A 21,780-nucleotide genomic window follows, 5' to 3' on the forward strand; every position below is an offset into this window, starting at 1 on the left:
GATTCATATCCCTGTAGTAACAATTAGGAGTTCCTATTTCTTTTCAACAGTGTGCTATAATTTACAATTCATTTATGATGGTTATTGGGAAGTCTTACTAAAGTGATATTAAGAAACCTTACAATATGATTTTTTGTGGTTTATTGAGTGCTTTCACTCACAAAAATAACCAGTTGGCCCCTATTCCTATAAAGTGATCTAGAAAAAGACTTTAGTGAAAATGAAAGCTGAAAGAAAGTGAAAGGACAACAGAGTATAGAGAGCATTTCAAACACACCACCTCATCATGTTGTCATTCTTCATCAGTACAGCACAACGGTTCTTCCTCTATAAACAAAAAGGGGAAGATGAGTAAAGTATGATGGTTGCAAAGATTAAAAATTGTGTGTGTGTGTGTGTGTTTGAGTTCCTTATTTATTTCCCTGACATGTTGTTGTTTAAACCTGATAGATTGTTTTAATTCTAACAGTGATGACAGAAGCACCAGAACAAGAGAGCGAGCTTGTGTCAGCTCTGTTCATCTTATCTCTCCTGTTCCTTATTTACATTACAAGCTGGACAGCTGGTGAATTCATCTTTGATAAAATCTCTTTATATAATAATAACAATAGGATTATTTGCACATACATGTAAACACTGCCAGTAATTAGGAGCTCATTAACTTTGGAATTTTTCCTTATTTACGATGGGTTATATGAGCTTCTGTTGTTCTCTCAAGTTTTAGTTTACAACGTCTAATTACCAGAAATCAAATGTGCTGGCTGCTTCACTCCCTTTGATGAACAACATGGGTTCTTTTTCTCACTAAAGCAAAGATGCTGGCAGGTCAAAGCTTGGAGTGTCCCTTACACAGGAACAAATATCACTGTATAGAGAAGAGCTATCTATCTATCACTTAATCTTAGTTCAATGAATTTAGAACTGATCAAGTATTTTTGCTGTATTTCCCTTTCTTTTCTGTTTGTTATTGAGATGTTCTTTGCAGATGTGCCTGTATTATTGACTGCTTTGAATATTTCATTGAAAACCTAAAGACCTGAAAGCGAGGTCAGAAACATACTCTGATTACAAACATTGTTATACAATGAAACATTCAACTGGTGTCACACCAGGGAGAGTTTCCTTTATATCAAATGGTTGGGGTGGCAGAATATCCGAAAAACACTTGATTGATCAAAGTGGGATTTTTGGACTGCCTCAGCCCAGGTGATGTAAACGGCAGCGAGACAGAGCGAGTGATCGAGTGAGAGAGAGAGAGAGCGAACGAGTTTTGAGATGTTCGAGATTTGTGACGTTTAGCGTACATTTGGTGTGTTAGTTAGTGTGTTGTGTAGTCGTTTTGTTTTGTGTATCAGTGAGGTTCAAGGTTCAAGGTGCAAGGTTCTTTATTTGGGGTGGGGTGGGGGGGGTATATAGGAAGAACATTATATATATAATATATACATTAGGTGAATGTACAGTAGTAGCATGTATGCAGCGAGCAGGCCAGACCTCAACCTGACTGAAATGCTGTGTATAAAGGAATGCTTGCAAATGTCAATGAATTGAAGGTATTGCTGCTAATCTGGAATTCTTGGCTGAACAACCGTGAGGATCACCAGCCCGAGGAAAACACAAAATACACATGACTCCGTAACAAAGACAATTCATTCTTGAATGAAGACGTTGATCAGACACATTTAAAATGCAGCCAATTGTGTTTATTATTAAATTGTTGAGGAAATAGAAGGGTGGGAGGGTGGGTGTAAAGTAGAGGGTAAAAGAAAGGGATAGAAAGGAGGAAAGAGATAGAGGAGAGAAAACCCCAACAATCCCCTCTGAGCAAGCACTAGGCGACAGTGGATAGGAAAAACTCCCTTGAAAGGAAGAAACCTATGACAGAACCAGGCTCTAGAGGGGGCAGTCAACTGTCGGGACTGGTTGGGGGGTGAGGGTGAAAAGAGAGGGAGAGGGAGATGGGACAGGTGTTAGGAGTTCAAGGGAGCTAGGGGAGGGAGAGGTGTCAAGGTGTCAGGAGAGAGGGAGAGGGCAGGAGAGGGGAGGTCAAAATTACGATGGAACAGAGGTGGAGGAAGACGAGGTGACATCAGCAGTGGAAAAAGTAGAAAGAGTAGAAAAAGCAGGAGTGTCCTTCCTCCAGAAGAAGCGGAAGCGTTTCTTCTTCTTTTCCAGGAGCTTTTCCACGAGAACCTTTTTCTCTAGGATCAGCGTTCTCAGCTGATCGATTGTTTCGCTATTCTCCTTCTCAAGTCTCCTGCATGTTTTCTCCACTTCTTCTAATTCGGCTTGTTTGTCTTCAAGCCTTCCTTTCAACTCTTTAGATGTTTCCTCCTGCATTACCTTTGCCTCCTGCATCTCTGTATAACACTCTTGTAATTTGTTGTGAGTGTCTTCTAACTGCTGACTTTTCCTCTCGGTTTCTTGAAGTTTGCACTGCAGGTCTTCATTTGTTTTCTCGAGCTGCTGCTTTAGCAGCTGCACCTCAGTGTTTTTGCACTTCAAGGTGTTGGAAAGTTCCTCGAGTTTGGTGTTTTTTGTCAGCATGTCATTGAGCTGACTCTGCATCGCTGAGCACTGTTTTTGCAGTTTCTCCTTCTCTCCTTCCATCTCAGTTGCTTTGTAGTTCATTTTCTTGTAAAGTCCTTGCAGCTTTTGGTTTTCTCTCTCAAAGCCCAGGAGTAAACGTTTGTCTTCTTTCTGCTTTATGTCCTGTTGTTCTTTCTCTTGAAGCAGCTCTTGATATTTCTGCTTGTGCACTGCAGTTTTATCAAGTTTTACTTCCAGGACTCTGCATTTTTCCTCCATGCTTTGGAGTTTGCACCGCATGTCTCTCTGGTTTATTTCCAGTTGTTCTTTTTCTTGAAGAATCTGGTCATTTCTTTGCAGTGCTTTATCAAGCTTTGTTTTCAGCTCGCTTTCAAGCTTGCTTTCTTTCTGTTTGATCGGTTGTTGCTTTTTCTCTTGAAGCAATGCTTTGTATTTTATCCCCAAGTTTTGGAGTTCTATTTCCTGCCGTTTCTTCTCTTGGAGGATTTCGGTATTTTTTAGCAGAGCTTCATCAAGCTTTAATTGCAGCTCCCGATCCTTTTTGTCCTTGTCTTTCTCATCTTTCTTCTGCTGGAGGATTTCTTTGAGTTTTTCTATTGCTTTATCAAGCTTTGCTTTGAGCTCAAAGTTCCTTCCACGCATGTCTAGGAGTTCCATTTCTTTCTCCTTCTGAATATCTTCCTTTTCAAGAAGCTGGCTGAGCAATTTATCTACTTCAGCAGTCTTTCTCTCATTTTCTTCTCTGAGGAAGATAATCTCCTTTTGTTGCTTAAAAGAACTCTCTGCCTGGGCCGGGTGTTGCTTGTTCATGAGATTTTCCTCATGCATTTTTTCCAAGCACATCTTCTGAACTCGAATGTTGTCTTCTTGAGCCAGAAGAGAAGAGCTGGGCTGTACTTTTTCTTGTCTTGTGTGTTTTTTCAGAGACATGCTGGAAAGTGTAAAAAGTCGCTCTGAAAAGGATCCTATTGTTTTGAAAGGTTTCTCTCTCGAATGTTTCAATGCTGCGAACGTAAATGCTGCGAACAACGAACTAAAAGTTGTTGCGTCTCACCCCTACTTATAGGTTTTAGGATCAAAGGATCAAAGGACCAAAGTGGTGGTAAGATTCTAAATGGGTGTGATGTCACGATTCTGGGAGCCAAACTGGTTGTCACATGACATCCCCCCCAGCTCCCACATGACTTATGATGTGTTGCTAACATTTTGGTTGTTGTGATGATTCAAATTTGCTCACTAAACTTCATCAAAATGAACATGTGTTGACATAAGCATATATTTGGATCTCATATCTTCTCGTTAAATGTAGCTAATGTCCAATAAACTGAACTCTGGGACTTACCTAACACTAATATTTCACATATTACTTTAACTCACTAATTTAATTAAAGGGTTTTGTATTAAATTATAACGGGATAAAAAACCACAATGCACATGTGCAAATAACAGTAGCCAGCTGCTGCCACAAGAGGGTGATGAATTAAAGGTTCACAGAGAGATCTCTTTACTTTGGGACATTTAAACAATGTGTATTATTACATTTGATTAAACAAGCACTGCTTTTCCTCCAGGTTTCTAAAACTCTTTCAAAGTTTCTCTTTTCAGTCATTTTCAGTCCAGTCCTTGTACCAAAAAGTTATCTCATGAAACTGGATGAATGGAGGACAAAAGAAGATGTTTCAGACCTAAACCCCCACTATCTACACCAGCTGAATAGCATCTGAAAACCACATCTTTAACAGACAGACAAAGTCCAGCAAAGTCTCCACACAGGACCTGAGAGATGCATCTGAACCTTCAGTTCACTCCAAGATCACACATGTGCAGGAGAACTGAGTGCTGCTGTCAGATTTAAAAGTGCTTTAAACATGATGATACTGTCTTTGTTAAACAGCAGAATAGGTTTATAAAGTATCATTAACTAAAAGTGGTGAAATAAATATCTCTAAATCTACTAAATGTAGACTTTTAAATTTTGGACAGTTTAGTATTACAGCTGCTGATTAAACAATAGAGACAGATGTGTAGTAAAACTTTTATTTAGTGTTTCAAGTCAAAAACAAACAGAGCAGAGATACAGAGAAAGTCTTTTGATGAAAAAAGAAGATACTGAACGTTGAGTTTCCCCTAATCATGTGTGTGCAGCTGTGTGAATGAGGCTGTGTCGAGTGTTCAGACTGAGTAGAAATGCACTGTGCTTCTCCATTTACATCCTTTAGATCCAATCTTGACTCTTTTGCCCACTAAAATAATAAACCAGTACTTTTTTCTGTATGTAATATAATCTAAAGCAGGGGTCTCAAACTCAAATGAGCCACGGGCCACTTCTGGCACCATCATCTCATTGAAGGGCCACTTTAGTGTCCAAGTAGTACAAAAAAACAAACACAAAAACACCCATTAATATTTCCTAAAATGTGGTGTTTTGTTTGTTCCATTTAATTCAAAATATTGTGTAACAAGACAAAATTGCAAACATGAACGCAATTTTTTTTCCCACTCTTAACTATCTGAATTCTGTACATTAAGTGAATTAAATAAGAATAGACAATCTGACTATTTTACAGAATAGAAAATATAAACATATTTAAAATTAAAGGAATTTGAAATGTACATTGTGCCGGTGGGTTTAGAGTGTCTGGAAGAGAGTCCTGTCTCAAGTCACTTATGGATGATGTTGCCAGGATGGGACGGGTCCTTCAGTATCTGCGCTGCTCTAGTCCGGCATCTCCTGGTGTAGGTGTCCTGAAGCGGGGGAGAGCAATCCTGCAGCAGCGTGAGGATGCAGTGTGAACACTGTCTCCAGGTGGAAAACAGAAGGAGTGATACACCTCCTGCTGTCAGGCCTGCAGGGTTTCTCCCTGTGATGTTCTTCTCTGTCTTGTGGTAGACAGTTTTTGTTCTTTTCTTTTTTTGGCAGAAAAAATTTGTGGGGCGTCTTATTGTGACACATGATTGTTCTCTCACTTTAATTAAGCAGTATTTTTAAATGGCTTTACAAAAAAACCAACGCCGGTGCATTGGCTGCATTTTTAGATGAATAGTTGCATATAATTTTATTATTTACAAAATGTTTACATAATTTTTTTTTTTTACAAATTTACAATTTATATTTGCATTTCAAGTTATGAAAAATAATTTACTAAACATGTCTGTGGTTTTTACAGTAAAAAGAAAACATAAATATTACTAGGATTTAGTTAGACTTAAGTTTGCCCAATGTTGTGTAGCTTTCTGGATTTTATACTTATTGGGTACATATTTATTTATTATACAGTACATAAAATAAAAATTAAATTTTTTTAATGTAACTGAAATATTTAATTGTGGGCTATAGAAAATAATTAAGTTATAGACCATATTTATATGAAACATGTGTATACTTACTGCATATTAACCCTTTTAACCATATGTAACACCTGCATATGTGTTTTTAAAAAGACTACCAGATTCTGCCTCCCCATTTGATTTCCATGCCACCCTAGGAAAATTTCTCTAGATCCGCCCCTGGACCTGTCCTGGACCAGCAAAAACCAAATCAGTGACAAAAAGAGCTCAGCAGCGACTGCATTTCAAGAGGCGACTGAAGAAGGTGCACATCCCCAAACCCATCTTTAACACCTTCTACAGAGGTACCATACAGAGCATCCTAACCCGCTATTTACACCTCACGCCGCACTGGGAAAGCCACAAGCATCATAGCTGACCCGCATCACCTTTTCCACCAACTGCTTACCACCCCTCAATCCAGAAGACGACTCTGCGTCATCAGGAGCAGGTCGGCAAGATTGTGCAATGGGATTTTCCCCCAAACCAGTCCGGCTCCTGAACACCATGCTGCGCTCCTCCACACTGAACTCTCTTCTCCACACACTTCTTGGACTACATAACACTCTCCTTTCACAACCAATTCTTGCACTACCCTGTATTGTACTGATCGACTCTGTCTATTGTATTTATTCTGTGTACTATTGTATTTATTTATTCTCATTGATTTCAATTCTTACTCTCTCTGTATTCAAGTACAATACTGTTGTACTTACTCTTAGATGATCTTATTTCTGAATAGTTGTAAGTATGTATGTATATTTGAATTTTCCCATTTTATTTTTACAGTTTGCACCTTTGATCCAGGACGATGATATTTCGTCGCACTGTATACTTGAGTGCATGTTGTTGGGTTGACAATAAAACTCTGCTTACCTTGAATTAAACTTGTGCATTAGCCAATGAGGCAACGAGCCTCTACAGGCCTCAGACAGCATGTTAAATGTTAACGTTCATGACAGTTTAATTAGAAAAAGACCAAACAAGTATGACTTGTTTGGAAGGGCCAGACCTCAACCTGACTGAAATGCTGTGTATAAAGGAATGCTTGCAAATGTCAATGAATTGAAGGTATTGCTGCTAATCTGGAATTCTTGGCTGAACAACCGTGAGGATCACCAGCCCGAGGAAAACACAAAATACACATGACTCCGTAACAAAGACAATTCATTCTTGAATGAAGACATTGATCAGACACATTTAAAATGCAGCCAATTGTGTTTATTATTAAATTGTTGAGGAAATAGAAGGGTGGGAGGGTGGGTGTAAAGTAGAGGGTAAAAGAAAGGGATAGAAAGGAGGAAAGAGATAGAGGAGAGAAAACCCCAACAATCCCCTCTGAGCAAGCACTAGGCGACAGTGGATAGGAAAAACTCCCTTTAAAGGAAGAAACCTATGACAGAACCAGGCTCTAGAGGGGGCAGTCAACTGTCGGGACTGGTTGGGGGGTGAGGGTGAAAAGAGAGGGAGAGGGGGGAGGGAGATGGGACAGGTGTTAGGAGTTCAAGGGAGCTAGGGGAGGGAGCGGTGTCAAGGTGTCAGGAGAGAGGGAGAGGGCAGGAGAGGAGAGGTCAAAATTACGATGGAACAGAGGTGGAGGAAGACGAGGTGACATCAGCAGTGGAAAAAGTAGAAAGAGTAGAAAAAGCAGGAGTGTCCTTCCTCCAGAAGAAGCGGAAGCGTTTCTTCTTCTTTTCCAGGAGCTTTTCCACGAGAACCTTTTTCTCTAGGATCAGCGTTCTCAGCTGATCGATTGTTTCGCTATTCTCCTTCTCAAGTCTCCTGCATGTTTTCTCCACTTCTTCTAATTCGGCTTGTTTGTCTACAAGCCTTCCTTTCAACTCTTTAGATGTTTCCTCCTGCATTACCTTTGCCTCCTGCATCTCTGTATAACACTCTTGTAATTTGTTGTGAGTGTCTTCTAACTGCTGACTTTTCCTCTCGGTTTCTTGAAGTTTGCACTGCAGGTCTTCATTTGTTTTCTCGAGCTGCTGCTTTAGCAGCTGCACCTCAGTGTTTTTGCACTTCAAGGTGTTGGAAAGTTCCTCGAGTTCGGTGTTTTTTGTCAGCATGTCATTGAGCTGACTCTGCATTGCTGAGCACTGTTTTTGCAGTTTCTCCTTCTCTCCTTCCATCTCAGTTGCTTTGTAGTTCATTTTCTTGTAAAGTTCTTGCAGCTTTTGGTTTTCTCTCTCAAAGCCCAGGAGTAAACGTTTGTCTTCTTTCTGCTTTATGTCCTGTTGTTCTTTCTCTTGAAGCAGCTCTTGACATTTCTGCTTGTGCACTGCAGTTTTATCAAGTTTTACTTCCAGGACTCTGCATTTTTTCTCCATGCTTTGGAGTTGGCACCACATGTCTCTCTGGTTTATTTCCAGTTGTTCTTTTTCTTGAAGAATCTGGTCATTTCTTTGCAGTGCTTTATCAAGCTTTGTTTTCAGCTCGCTTTCAAGCTTGCTTTCTTTCTGTTTGATCGGTTGTTGCTTTTTCTCTTGAAGCAATGCTTTGTATTTTATCCCCAAGTTTTGGAGTTCTATTTCCTGCCGTTTCTTCTCTTGGAGGATTTCGGTATTTTTTAGCAGAGCTTCATCAAGCTTTAATTGCAGCTCCCGATCCTTTTTGTCCTTGTCGTTCTCATTTTTCTTCTGCTGGAGGATTTCTTTGAGTTTTTCTATTGCTTTATCAAGTTTTGCTTTGAGCTCAAAGTTCCTTCCACGCATGTCTAGGAGTTCCATTTCTTTCTCCTTCTGAATATCTTCCTTTTCAAGAAGCTGGCTGAGCAATTTATCTACTTCAGCAGTCTTTCTCTCATTTTCTTCTCTGAGGAAGATAATCTCCTTTTGTTGCTTAAAAGAACTCTCTGCCTGGGCCGGGTGTTGCTTGTTCATGAGATTTTCCTCATGCATTTCTTCCAAGCACATCTTCTGAACTCGAATGTTGTCTTCTTGAGCCAGAAGAGAAGAGCTGGGCTGTACTTTTTCTTGTCTTGTGTGTTTTTTCAGAGACATGCTGGAAAGTGTAAAAAGTCACTCTGAAAAGGATCCTATTGTTTTGAAAGGTTTCTCTCTCGAACGTTTCAATGCTGCGAACGTAAATGCTGCGAACAACGAACTAAAAGTTGTTGCGTCTCACCCCTACTTATAGGTTTTAGGATCAAAGGATCAAAGGACCAAAGTGGTGGTAAGATTCTAAATGGGTGTGATGTCACGATTCTGGAAGCCAAACTGGTTGTCACATGACATCCCCCCCCAGCTCCCACATGACTTATGATGTGTTGCTAACATTTTGGTTGTTGTGATGATTCAAATTTGCTCACTAAACTTCATCAAAATGAACATGTGTTGACATAAGCATATATTTGGATCTCATATCTTCTCGTTAAATGTAGCTAATGTCCAATAAACTGAACTCTGGGACTTACCTAACACTAATATTTCACATATTACTTTAACTCACTAATTTAATTAAAGGGTTTTGTATTAAATTATAACGGGATAAAAAACCACAATGCACATGTGCAAATAACAGTAGCCAGCTGCTGCCACAAGAGGGTGATGAATTAAAGGTTCACAGAGAGATCTCTTTACTTTGGGACATTTAAACAATGTGTATTATTACATTTGATTAAACAAGCACTGCTTTTCCTCCAGGCTTCTAAAACTCTTTCAAAGTTTCTCTTTTCAGTCATTTTCAGTCCAGTCCTTGTACCAAAACGTTATCTCATGAAACTGGATGAATGGAGGACAAAAGAAGATGTTTCAGACCTAAACCCCCACTATCTACACCAGCTGAATAGCATCTGAAAACCACATCTTTAACAGACAGACAAAGTCCAGCAAAGTCTCCACACAGGACCTGAGAGATGCATCTGAACCTTCAGTTCACTCCAAGATCACACATGTGCAGGAGAACTGAGTGCTGCTGTCAGAGTTAAAAGTGCTTTAAACATGATGATACTGTCTTTGTTAAACAGCAGAATAGGTTTATAAAGTATCATTAACTAAAAGTGGTGAAATAAATATCTCTAAATCTACTAAATGTAGACTTTTAAATTTTGGACAGTTTAGTATTACAGCTGCTGATTAAACAATAGAGACAGATGTGTAGTAAAACTTTTATTTAGTGTTTCAAGTCAAAAACAAACAGAGCAGAGATACAGAGAAAGTCTTTTGATGAAAAAAGAAGATACTGAACGTTGAGTTTCCCCTAATCATGTGTGTGCAGCTGTGTGAATGAGGCTGTGTCGAGTGTTCAGACTGAGTAGAAATGCACTGTGCTTCTCCATTTACATCCTTTAGATCCAATCTTGACTCTTTTGCCCACTAAAATAATAAACCAGTACTTTTTTCTGTATGTAATATAATCTAAAGCAGGGGTCTCAAACTCAAACGAGCCACGGGCCACTTCTGGCACCATCATCTCATTGAAGGGCCACTTTAGTGTCCAAGTAGTACAAAAAAACAAACACAAAAACACCCATTAATATTTCCTAAAATGTAGTGTTTTGTTTGTTCCATTTAATTCAAAATATTGTGTAACAAGACAAAATTGCAAACATGAACGCAATTTTTTCCCCCACTCTTAACTATCTGAAGCCTTTCAGTTTCATTTGTCATATGCAAGTTAGCACAGGGTCAACATTGCAATGAAATGTATTTGACAAGCAGAAGGCAGTCACTCAGCAGTGTAGTACAGTAGTTTCATTGAACTACCAAATAAACAGCTCTTTCTGGCCAGACACGTGGCAGCACTTTTGCTACAATGTTGTTTGTATTTAACAAAATAAAAATGCAGGTATAAGCGTACACATTAGTTTTCAACTCCAAGTGAAAATTGTTTTCTTTCTCTCACTGAACGAACACAGCCAATCCCTCAACATGTTTGCACTATCTTGTTACCTCGGCCAGGTCCGCGGCTCCAAACCGTGGTAAGGAGACCTCCGGCTAATACTTTGGGTTCCGTGTCGGGCTCGTAGCCGAGAACTAGCTTTACTGTCTGGGTCAACTTTGCTAGCGAGAGACAGAAAGAGGCGTTGAAAGGCTGCTCCAGCTTTAACTTTATTGTTTCGGAGGAAAACACGAACACTGTGTACAGTCAAGTCTTAATAGCTTACTTACAACTGGGCACTCTTTTTGGCTGCAGTGGTTACTTTTCTATTTACATGCTTCCATCTCCCGTTTCTGCTTGGTAGCACCTCGCACTTTTCGACTTTTTCTCGCTCCCTCACGCTCACATACACACAGTGGGAGGGGCGGTCCCACACGTTCTCCCTGCAGCATGGACTACACCGCCCATGAGGCTACAGTCTGAAAGGGCCATGCCTGTAACACTCTGCCGTCATTTTCCGTTTAATAATTAAAAAAAAAAACGTCTTCACATCAATATGCGGGCCGCAAGTAGAGGTGACGTGGGCCGCAAATGGCCCGCGGGCCGCAAATGGCCCATGGGCCGCGAGTTTGAGAGCCCTGATCTAAAGCATCCACAGTAACATTTTCCACCATACGACTGCACTCTGAGGTCAGCACGGTGGTGCAGTGGTTGGTACTGCTGCCTCACAGCAAGAAGGTCGTGCATGTGAATCTGCTGGCTGCTGTTTGCATGTTGTGTTCTCTGAGGGTGCTCCGGCTCCCTCTCACAGTCCAACAACTCGCTTTTTTAGGTTAATTGTTGATTCTTTTGGGAATTACAATCATCTATTGGGAATGTGATCATGAGTGGTGAACTGTAGTGTGTACCCTGAGTTTTACATTGTGACAGCTGGGATAGTCTTCAAGCCATCTCCAGCAACCCTTAAGTGCTTAAGAGGAAGGAAGAAGGAAAGGAAGGAAGGATAACTACAGTTTATGATCTCAGCTGTGATTATTAGAGGTTTGTGCTTTCTAGACATTCCCTGTAATAGAAAGAGCAGAGGGGTGTGATACTTCATCATGGCCAGAGGGAGGCACTGTGGAACCATCAAACAAAAGACCCCAGTGCTGATAAGGCAACATGCTGTCCATTACCACCAGGTATGAGGACACAAGGTAGGTGGCAAACTCAATGATCCATCCTCAGGCGCCCCAAATGAGGGTAAATGTGTTACTTTCCTTCAAGACCTGTCATATTATTTTGTATCCACAAAACTATTAGAACAGAAATATTTTAACTTAAAAAGATAAATCCAAATAGATTAAATCATATTTTACTTTTTTATCACTTTCATCAATGCCAGCCATATTTTCTGTAGAATAGAAGTAGTACTTGTATAATGGTTGTGCCTGTTGCCTGAGATCCCATGATTGTAAGGTGACTGAGAAATATTTCTAATTTAAGAAAACTATTAATTCAACAGTTCCTAAAGTCAAGAAGAGGAAAGACAATCCTGAGCTAAATAAACAAGTGAAAAAGAAGAAATAATTTCAATGGTGGTAACTGAATTGCCCCTCGGGTCGGGGATAAATAAAGTCTTCTGAATCTGAATCTGAATAAAAACTCTGTCAACAGATGAGAACCAAAAAAAAAAAAAAAAAAAAAAGAGATCAGTATTTTAATACAATATTAAAGAAAGTAATAATCCCCTTAAAATGTGACCAATACACTAAATCTGTATGAAATCTTACATAATAGATGTTAGAATTAATTATGAAACAAATACTGGAGAAGGTCTAATGGGCATAGACACAAATCTTCTTTTACAATAATGGCATTAAATGTCATTAGATATGTTACCTTTTATAACACACTGTTATGGAAAAATAAGATAAAAATTGCAATTAAATAAAAATGAAAAACATATTACATTTAAAGTGTAGTTTATATTTTAGTTCTCAGACCTTTAAAGTGCAAAATAACAAAAACAAAAGAAAATAGGCCTCACTTCTTACTTTGTATTGTGGTGAAAAGATTTAACATTCAAGAAAAAACCATGAAGGGACACGTCCTACAGTCATAGTTTTACAGATTTATTTACACAGAAAGAATCAATCTACAGTTTACTTTGTATTTTGCTTTAGAAAACATGATGAGAAACAAAATAAGAAATCATGTTTCTTAAATATGTGTAATGTATATTTTTTGCAAATTTACAATACCATTCGCTAGAAAAAAAAACCCCTGCATGGTTTAAATCTCAAAATCGTAATATTTGCTAATTCCACTTGTGGTTCTTAACATTAAGTACAAAGATTTGCTCAATTACTATGTGACATACATGTTTGTACAGTTTGAATCTGTCATAGGCCCGAGGACATTTCCACAAAACAAAATGCATGTCCAACGTATTTATTCTGTTTACAATCAGAAAGGGAAGTACTTACTTTTAACATTAACCTGTCCCTCACAGGCACTCCCCCATCTCATGGAAGCACTATCACAGTATGGTTCTTTATCGGGATATAAGGTCAATATAAATAAAACGCAGGTATTAACTTTAAACTATGAACCACCAGTCGAAATTAAGAATCGTTATAAATGGAAATGGGATGCAGATAGCATTAGGTATTTAGGGGTGGTAATACATCGTGACTTCACCAAAATGTTCAATGCCAACTATGCCCCTCTAAATGAATCTATAAAATCAGATATACAAAGATGGAACACTATTCCATTTCTGGACCTACACTCCAGGATTGAATCAATCAGATTAAATATTCTTCCACGACTGCTGTATTTGTTTCAGTCTCTACCGATTGCCATACCACAAAAACAGTTTGCGGCATGGGATAGAACACTGTCAAAATATATCTGGAATGGGAAAAAAGCTAGAGTTAAATATAAAATGCTCCAATTAAAGAAAGAAAAGGGAGGTCGTGGGCTTCCCTGTCTACGAGAATATTATTGTGCAGCTCAGTTAAGACCACTGATTTGTCTCTGTTGTCCAGGCTACACCGCCGGATGGAAAGATGTTGAAGGAACAATAGTAAAAGAAATACCAGTTTCAGCTTTAATATCGGACATAAAATTGCAGAATAAAATACATATGGCAGATAAACCTATACTACAAATAATGATATCTTCTTGGAAAGAAGTAATAAACATTGGTGGTTTGGAAAATGCCTCTAAGGTTTTAAGATGGTGTGCATATGATTCAGATTTTACCCCAAATCAATATGATAATAGATTCAAAAACTGGATTTCAAAAGGTATAACTAATTATTATTCATTTGTCTATAAGGGTGCATTTCAAAGCTTTGAATTTTTAAGGAGTAAATATGACTTGGGATCAGATGATTTTTTTAGATATCTACAGATCAGAAATTATTTTAATCAAAACTTAAAAGTGAACCTAAACGAATTACAATTTGTAGAAACATTCTTATTATTAACCAAATCTGAAGTGCAAAGTAAAATTATTTCTAAATTATATAACAGCATCCGGCGGTGTAAAAACGACAGCACTCTGTATATTAAAGCGAAGTGGGAAAAGGAGGGTAATTACAGAGAAGTGTTGGGATCACGCATGCAAGATACAGTGGGCTACCACTGGGTCTAATGTTTGGCGTGAATTTTGCTGGAAAAGCATTATGAGATTTTTCATTACCCCTGCTCAACAAAGATATCGAGGAATTGGTGATAAATGTTGGAGATGTGGGGGAGACGGAGCTAACCATTTTCACATCTTTTGGGACTGTAAAGTTATTCGCCAGTATTTGTCTCTAATCCATGATCATTTACAAAATGTTTTTTCATTTGTTTTTCCTTCAACTTTTGAGACCATATTTTTGTGCAATGCACCAACGGATAAACTGAATTTCAATGACAGAAGACTCCTGTATATCCTTCTGGCCGCAAGTAAAAAGCCTCTTACGAGAAGATGGCTTAAGCCTGAACCACCAACGATAGAAGACTGGATACATTCTGTACAAGAGATCTATACGATGGAAAAAGTGTCATTTTCTCTTAAACTTCAGAGGGATACCTTCTACGGAATATGGTCTAAATGGACAGACTATGTTAAGCATATGAGGTGTGATTTTGTATATGATGTTACAACCCTGAGTACTACGTAAACCTTCCTGCCCTGCTGCCTCCTAACCCTAGTTTTGGTTTTTTTTTTGTTTTGTTTGTTTTGTTTTGTTTTTTTTAGTTTTTTAGTTTTTTTTTCTCTTCTTTTTTTTGTTTTCTTTATTTTTCAATTATAAGTTAAAATGTGACAGCAAAGAAAGTGTAAAAAGGTAAACTACTGTTATGTTCAACAGCTGTCCCAATAAAAGAGATAATAATAAAAAAAAGAAAGGGAAGTATTTAAAACTATAATTGTGAAAAAAAAGAAGAAACAAATAGATTTTTTTTAACTTTTGTATTTGTTGAAGACGTCAACAAAATGTCTCTATATCTGTTCCTCATACCCCGCCATATAATGTAGAATTAAACCTGAAGATTAACTGAATAAAAATATAATGTTGTACTACTGTAGTAGTAGTTTCTACTACTGTAGAAAAAGAATTGAGTACAAATAAAGTGTAGCAATAAGCAACCACAAAAAAAACAGAAAAACAAAAGCAGCGTAATTGTGTATAAATACAGTACACACCCTCACAAAAATAAAAAAAATTAAAATAATAGAGTAAAGAGACTCAAACAATTGTAATTCTAATCTATTTCTCTCATACTTTTAAAAATCAATAGTTTCTTTTTCAAAACATCAGGCACTTATTTCACACAAGTATAAATCATACATCGTGTCTAAAATCCATTTAGCTGGTTCAGTCTAAGGGTCTTGGTAGTGGCTCCATTAAGGAGCAGACCTAGCTTGAAGTTACTGCAATGTTAGTGCTGGTAAAATGGAGTGTTGTGTAAGGAAGGACAACTATGTGCAAACATGTGGATCACCACAGCAGATCAGTGTCTTCTGTCGTGATCCCTTAAGAACTAACAGAGCAGCAGGAGGCACACCGACATGACATCTCTGCTACTACTAGCAGTTATTATTTTATTTTTTATGGCTGGTGACAACTTTCACTTGACTGGGTTGAGACTCTTGAACGGGGACACCCAGGGACTCCTCCGTGCTTTTAGATGGCACCATCAAAACTGTGCTACTATCCTCGCTGTCTTCTCTTTGAAACATTTCCTTTAATGGTATCTTTAAATTCCAGCCCTGGTTTTTTGCAAATGTGTAAATACTCCCAAAGAGATCAGGAAACAATGCCAGAACATCAATTTGGGCTGCTTCCTTGGCACTGTGAACAAGGAAGGTTTTATTACTGTATGGTACATAAGAGAGAGAGAGAGAGAGAGAGAGAGAGAGATAGAGAGATAGAGAGATAGATAGATAGATAGGTAGATAGATAGATAGATAGTTTAACTCACTAATGCACATGGAGATTGCGTATAAAGCGCAGTAATGCCAGCATGTTTTCAGGGTACGGCTTTCTGCCATCCATATCCCGAACCAGCTCTTGTGGAAACTGCAACAAACACATTAGTCATGAAGTGGATTTTAGGAACATAGACATTTGATCTGTGATCTTGCAGTCACCTTATTTTTCCACTGTTTAAAGGATTCGTCCACAGCACATTTTTCAAGAAAATCAATCAGCTCCTGGTCAGCCTCTCTATATTTTGCAACCTCACCCCTGTTACCGATCTTTCTCAGGTATTCAGTTTTCCTGGAAATTTCAAATTATGCTTTATATATGAAAAAAGTACAAATGAAACATAAACAAAAGAAGAATTAATGAACATTTATAAATATAATAACAAAAGTGTAGGAAAAGGATTTAGCAGAAAATGTTAGCATGCATGCTTAACTAGGTTCGTCCTGGATGATCAACTGTGGCTCAGGTTTTTCCAACATTAACATCTCTATCGCCATTTTACAGTGAAACCAGGAATCATACATCTTGTTCCAGTAATCAGGAAAAATGATTTATCAGTCATCAATCAGCATGACTTCCTTACTTTTCAGAAGTCCAGAAGAAGGGATGGTTTAAGCATTCTTCTACTTTGGGTCTGTCCTTTGGCTCTTTGTTGATCATCCACTCGATGAGATCTTTTGCCACCACATCTTGAACATGATCCAAACTGTACTTCCCATCATAAATGTTAGACTCACATTTACAGGATATGTCACCAAATGGATGGTGGCCTCTGGACAGGATATAATAGGTCAGCATGCCTGCAACCTTAATAACAACACATATTATCAGTTTAGGTATGTTTACCAAGTCATCTTTCAGTTAATCAAGTTTGTGTTCAGACTTTACCTGGATGTCTGTGCTTGACTTGTATGATATGACAGATTCTTCTGCTAAAGTCTCTCGGGCCATCCAGCATTTGGTTCCTGCACTGCGTGTACGTAAAGTTGTTTGGCCTTTGAGTAAGCGTCTGCTTATGCCAAAATCAGCTAATCTTGCCCTCCCAGTAACATCTGCAGGAAGAATCATGTGAAATAAAATCATATCTGGTAAATATGAATTAAAATGTTTGTTTTCTTGAATTTCAAACACGTCTTACCAATCAGAACGTTCTGGGGTTTGAGATCTCGGTGAAGAATTTTTGGATTTTGAGAGTGAAGTACCTTTAGGCTTTCTAGAAATTCTTCGACGAGTTTCCTTAAAACCTTATCTTTCTTATTGTTGTTACAGTCATCAATAATATATTCTTCCAAAGTGCATTCACAAAGTTGCAGACAGAGATACCCAAAGTTCTCGTCCTCCTGAAAATCAACATATCGTACGATATAAGGATGATCGAGTTCAGGAAGTCGTAGGATTCCTTCTTCGTTCTTCAGCACGTCGTAGTTGCTCTTAGACATTCTCTTAATGGCAACTTCTGTGCCGTCCTCTCTCAGCCCCAAGAAGACTTCAGTACCATCACTTCCATTCGCTATTCTGAATTCTTCATCACTCACATAAATAATGCTTCTGATTCTGGATATTTTACTGTCATCTGAGTCAACAAGCGTCTCCAGTTTGTCCTTCCACCTCTCGCTGATTGAAAGCCATTTTAGTTTTTCTGATTTTTCATTGGTCTTGTAGTCAAAAGGCTTTAGATTTGAAGTTGATTCTACAACAGAAACTTTGGTTATTGGATCAGTTGCTGCTGTTGAAACTTCATCATTTGGGTTTTCTTGCTTTTTCTTCTTCTTTTTCTTCTTCCTGCCTGATGTTGAGGCTGTGTTTCCCTCACATTCTGAGTTTGGTTTGTTCAGATATTCTTTCAGACTTCTCAGCACCTCTTTCAGCTTGTCATTCATTTCCATTTCTACAGATGTCAGTATGTCCTCAGGTACTGAGGTTATCCCCACTGATTTTAAAATATTTGCTTTCTGTTCAACTGACAGAAGGTTTGCGAATATAGCGTACGTGTAGATCCTGATCTTAGTGGAGTGCTGCTCATTTACAAAAGGGGCAACTGTTCTGCATAAGTTCTCTAAAAAGTTGACGTGCCAGTCCTTTGTGCCTTTTGTTTTCTGTGTTATCACATACAGTGTTTGTAGCACTGATGCACAGATGTCAGGTCTCTCTTTTAAGCAAAGCAGTTTCAGTAGTTGTTGAACTATAGCTACTGCATGCTCATTTGTTATTTCATCCATTGTGCAGAAGACTGGATTTAAACTTTCAACTGCCCTCCCTACATGTGTCTTAGGGATGTTTGTATCTTTGTAAGATATGCAACAAAAAAGTTCCTGCTAAATGTGGAAACTACAAACATGTTTCACTATTCCATCAATCGTCAGTGTCACTGGAGCACTCCCTATGACAGGAAAAGTGAACAGTGGATGGAAATTACTGATGGAGTTATATGTCAGAAAACAGGACTTTAAGCATCTGGTTAAACAGCTCAAACCAAGCTCCACCATCCCACATATAAAATGCTTTTATTTGTATTATTTGACAGTACTGTGCAACTGCTAATATGTTACAAAGTGATCTTAGGATTTTAACAATAATTAACATCCTAGGTAGTGATTTAGACTTTTTTTAAAAACACTCTTTCTTTTGGATTAAATTTGTACATGACATGTCCCTGGACGGAGTTCCCTCCTTTTCCTTAATCCTGTAGCAACATCCTAATGAATATTCCACAAAAGAAGAAATGGACCTGAAAATGGAGGATTAATTGCCAACCGTATCAAAGTGCTTTAAGGTAAGAAATACATCCACCTGTAGCCCAGCTCTCTCTAGCTTGCAAACCAGATCCTCACGCTCATGGGCGGGGAAGTGACGCACCCCGACCTCTTCATCCCCCAGCCTCTGTCGAGTAATGGTCATCCTCAGGAGCTGCAGAAAAGAGAAGTTCAACTTTTTGCTTCTCTTAAATAGTTGCTTCATTGTAAGAGTTAATCCATGTACGTTTGTGCGAGTACCCCCGGTTACTTCACCTTGTTATCCCCCTGGGCCTCTGCAAGCCTCTGAGTGAGCTCCTTCACCTCCTCGGCAAGCTGTTTTGTTCGTTCCCTTGAGTCCCTCAGCAGCTGAGCCAGGTTCACCTGCGGAGCAGGAGGAGGAGAAGAGTGAATACACAACAGCTTGTGCCAGGCCAGACAAGGTTCAAATACCCCAGGAAATCACATTTAATCAGCATCAAACATTTTCCTTCTTCAACTCAAGAAAAAAAATGCCTATCTTAACATCCACAAAATTTCAGAGATAAAAACAAAGCCAGTCCACAATCCTGTTCTAATGAAAGAGACAATTATTTAGTGCCATCTAGTGTACACATTAGTATTTTCATTTTTCATTTAATGGGTGTTTTGTTACTATTTCATTGTATTTTATAGTGCTATTCAACCAGCAACTGTTCAGTGTCACCGTGTCCCTGAAAGCACAATAAGACAGAGTCATGCAGGGCCCTATGTTACAAAGCAAGTTCAGCAGAACATCTTTCTGTTATCTGGATTCACTTAACCTAACACTGGCAGTCAGGATAAGCAGTCACACAAAGCTGGCTATCAAGGCGCTAAGTTAATCCAAGGTTTCCCCTGCGCGTTCACATGAAAGGGTTGGCATTGGCAACATTCAGAAATAGCAAATATGGATAGGTTTTCTGGAATCAGAGTAGGTCATCTTGCATAGGAAAATAAAACTATACTGTACGAAAAATATGAAGAGGTTAAAAAAACATAATACAGACTAAAACCAACACAAGTGCCTCAGATAACACAGCAGCATGACAGGAAAAGCACCGTACAGCAGTTTAGTGTTGAATGAATGTGTGAGCACTTTCAGAGCTTTGGGCAGTAAGACAGGAAAAGGCTTACAATATGAATAAAGTTTAGGCTATTTGAAGATGCAAACTCTCTATATTAACAAACTTGTCAATATCACGACTCTATCATTAAGTTTAGAGGGCAGTTTCACTTTTTATTTTCTCAGCTACAGATCTAGTGGTGGTGGTGGAAGTGAAGCTAACAGAAAACAAATCATGGAACAAAGTTGCATCTAAGAATCCAGATTTATCACTGATGTTGATCAAGGAAAGACAAAGACTCCAGATGCCATTAAAAAACGTTAGAAGCTCCTAGTCTGTCCTTCTGTCCCGTGCACAGAGGTCCCATGGATAGTGCCACTATTTTCCAGAAAACTGAGCGGTCAGCAGGTGAGGATCTCATGCCTGCTGATCTCTAATCTGGGAAACATCCTGCTCCATAGCAGGTTAGGTTCACAGCATATGTTACGATGGCGATGTACACTGATAAGGAGTGAGCCACCTTTGCAGTACAGAAAAGTCAGGTTTAACCAGGAAGTTACCTGGAAAAGACAAAATCCTGCTTCATAGTGCAGGCCTCAGGACTTGTAGAAGACACACCCACCCTAGAACAACAATAGTCTGGGATTCTCACCTACTTAAGTACATTCAATAAGGAGAGAGAGAGGATTAACCTACAACCTGATATTTATCCTGCAGCACAAAAGAAATTGCCTCTGTATGCCAGCACGAAGAATTTCAAATAAACAACCAAGCTGTGAATTTAACATAAGTTTTGGATTAACTGTTTATGATTTTTTTTAATACACATTACCTCATTTAACTGTACCTATTAGCATATGTATTAATAAAATTAAAACTTACTTGATTGCGTTTTTCAGGTGGCAAAGAGGGGTCACCATCCTGAAACATGAAAAAAAGACTTCTATCATCAGCTGCAATAATACAGCAAATACTATAAACTGTAGCAGCGTGCAAAAGGAAAACTGAATATCTACGTTTAGCTGCTGCCAAAAATTTTAAATATTTTCTTTTTTTGGGGTGGGCTTGAATAGAGAAACTCTATCAGAATTACACAAAAAAATGGATATTCCTTCAAGAAATCTAGAAAATACATAAAGACAAAATCAGATCAGGATCTGCAACGTTAAGCAAAGTAATGATCCTGTTAACCTGACAAAATATACCACGAGCTTGAAAATGAATTTCAACATCTTGGAGCGGACTGTCGATTAATTTTGCTCATGGCTGTAAAATACTTCATGCTAAAGGGTGGTCACAAAAAAGTACCACCTTGAAGGCTGAACCACTCACAATGAGTTCCCTGTACTTCTTCTTGAGTCCCTGGTGGCGTTCTCTCAGCTGGTTGGCCATCAGCTTGTACTGGTCTCTTTCCTGCTGACAGGTGTCCAGCTCTTTGGACAGGATGAGGAGGGCTTCCTTCTTACTCTCCAACTTCCGCTTACACACCAAGAACTTAAGCAAACAATGCACGAGAGCCATGGTGCTATGAGATATATTACTGTTGACTGAATTGGCAGTCATGTTTATTTCAGGGACCACAGCTGGACATGTAACATCTGTATCAAGCTTGTTCTTGGTTTTATCATGTATCTTTATGTTTATCTTATTCTGTGACGGGAACGGTTACATTAAGTGTGCAAACAAAACCAACCCTAACCTGTTTCCCACAGGTGGAAAAACACACTGGAGTGAAGTGTTTGACGTACAGATAAGGCCCACAATAATGAACAGTGGAGACCGACAGCAGTCAGA

At 38.7% G+C, this 21,780-nt stretch overlaps 2 protein-coding genes across 2 annotated transcripts; both read right to left on the reverse strand.

The window, feature by feature from the left end:
* Positions 1 to 1,903: 1,903 nt before the first annotated feature.
* LOC146391394 (uncharacterized) lies at positions 1,904 to 8,974 on the reverse strand. The gene is made up of 2 exons (XM_084922795.1): positions 7,556 to 8,974; positions 1,904 to 3,551 (listed from the first exon to the last, which is right to left on the reverse strand). Exons 1-2 carry the CDS (start codon positions 8,877 to 8,879, stop codon positions 2,050 to 2,052), a joined length of 2,826 nt encoding a protein of 941 aa, XP_084778921.1. The 5' UTR covers positions 8,880 to 8,974; the 3' UTR covers positions 1,904 to 2,049.
* An 8,139-nt stretch (positions 8,975 to 17,113) lies between these two features.
* On the reverse strand, positions 17,114 to 21,482 carry LOC146391395 (coiled-coil domain-containing protein 149-like). The gene is made up of 5 exons (XM_084924347.1): positions 21,319 to 21,482; positions 20,869 to 20,907; positions 19,178 to 19,285; positions 18,960 to 19,076; positions 17,114 to 17,221 (listed from the first exon to the last, which is right to left on the reverse strand). The coding sequence occupies exons 1-5, from the start codon at positions 21,376 to 21,378 to the stop codon at positions 17,198 to 17,200; spliced, it is 348 nt and encodes a 115-aa protein (XP_084780473.1). The 5' UTR covers positions 21,379 to 21,482; the 3' UTR covers positions 17,114 to 17,197.
* Between the last annotated feature and the right edge of the window lie 298 nt (positions 21,483 to 21,780).

Source organism: Perissodus microlepis, chromosome 3 (assembly GCF_051167445.1).
Source record: "Perissodus microlepis isolate ML-2025 ecotype Zambia chromosome 3, ASM5116744v1, whole genome shotgun sequence".
In the NCBI taxonomy this organism is placed as follows: Eukaryota; Metazoa; Chordata; class Actinopteri; order Cichliformes; family Cichlidae; genus Perissodus; species Perissodus microlepis.

Bases quoted from the DNA above. Each gene is read 5' to 3' on its own strand.
- LOC146391394 (XM_084922795.1), bottom strand. From the start codon at position 8,879: ATGTCTCTGAAAAAACACACAAGACAAGAAAAAGTACAGCCCAGCTCT. The intron at 3,552-7,555 runs GCTTCCGCTTCT...TTACGTTCGCAG, and splicing joins CCTGGAAAAGAAGAAGAAAC to CATTGAAACATTCGAGAGAG.
- LOC146391395 (XM_084924347.1), bottom strand. From the start codon at position 21,378: ATGGCCAACCAGCTGAGAGAACGCCACCAGGGACTCAAGAAGAAGTAC. The intron at 20,908-21,318 runs GTGAGTGGTTCA...TTCATGTTTCAG, and splicing joins AGAAGTACAGGGAACTCATT to GATGGTGACCCCTCTTTGCC. The intron at 17,222-18,959 runs GTGGATGTATTT...TTCTTCCTGCAG, and splicing joins TAGAGAGAGCTGGGCTACAG to ATGTTACTGGGAGGGCAAGA.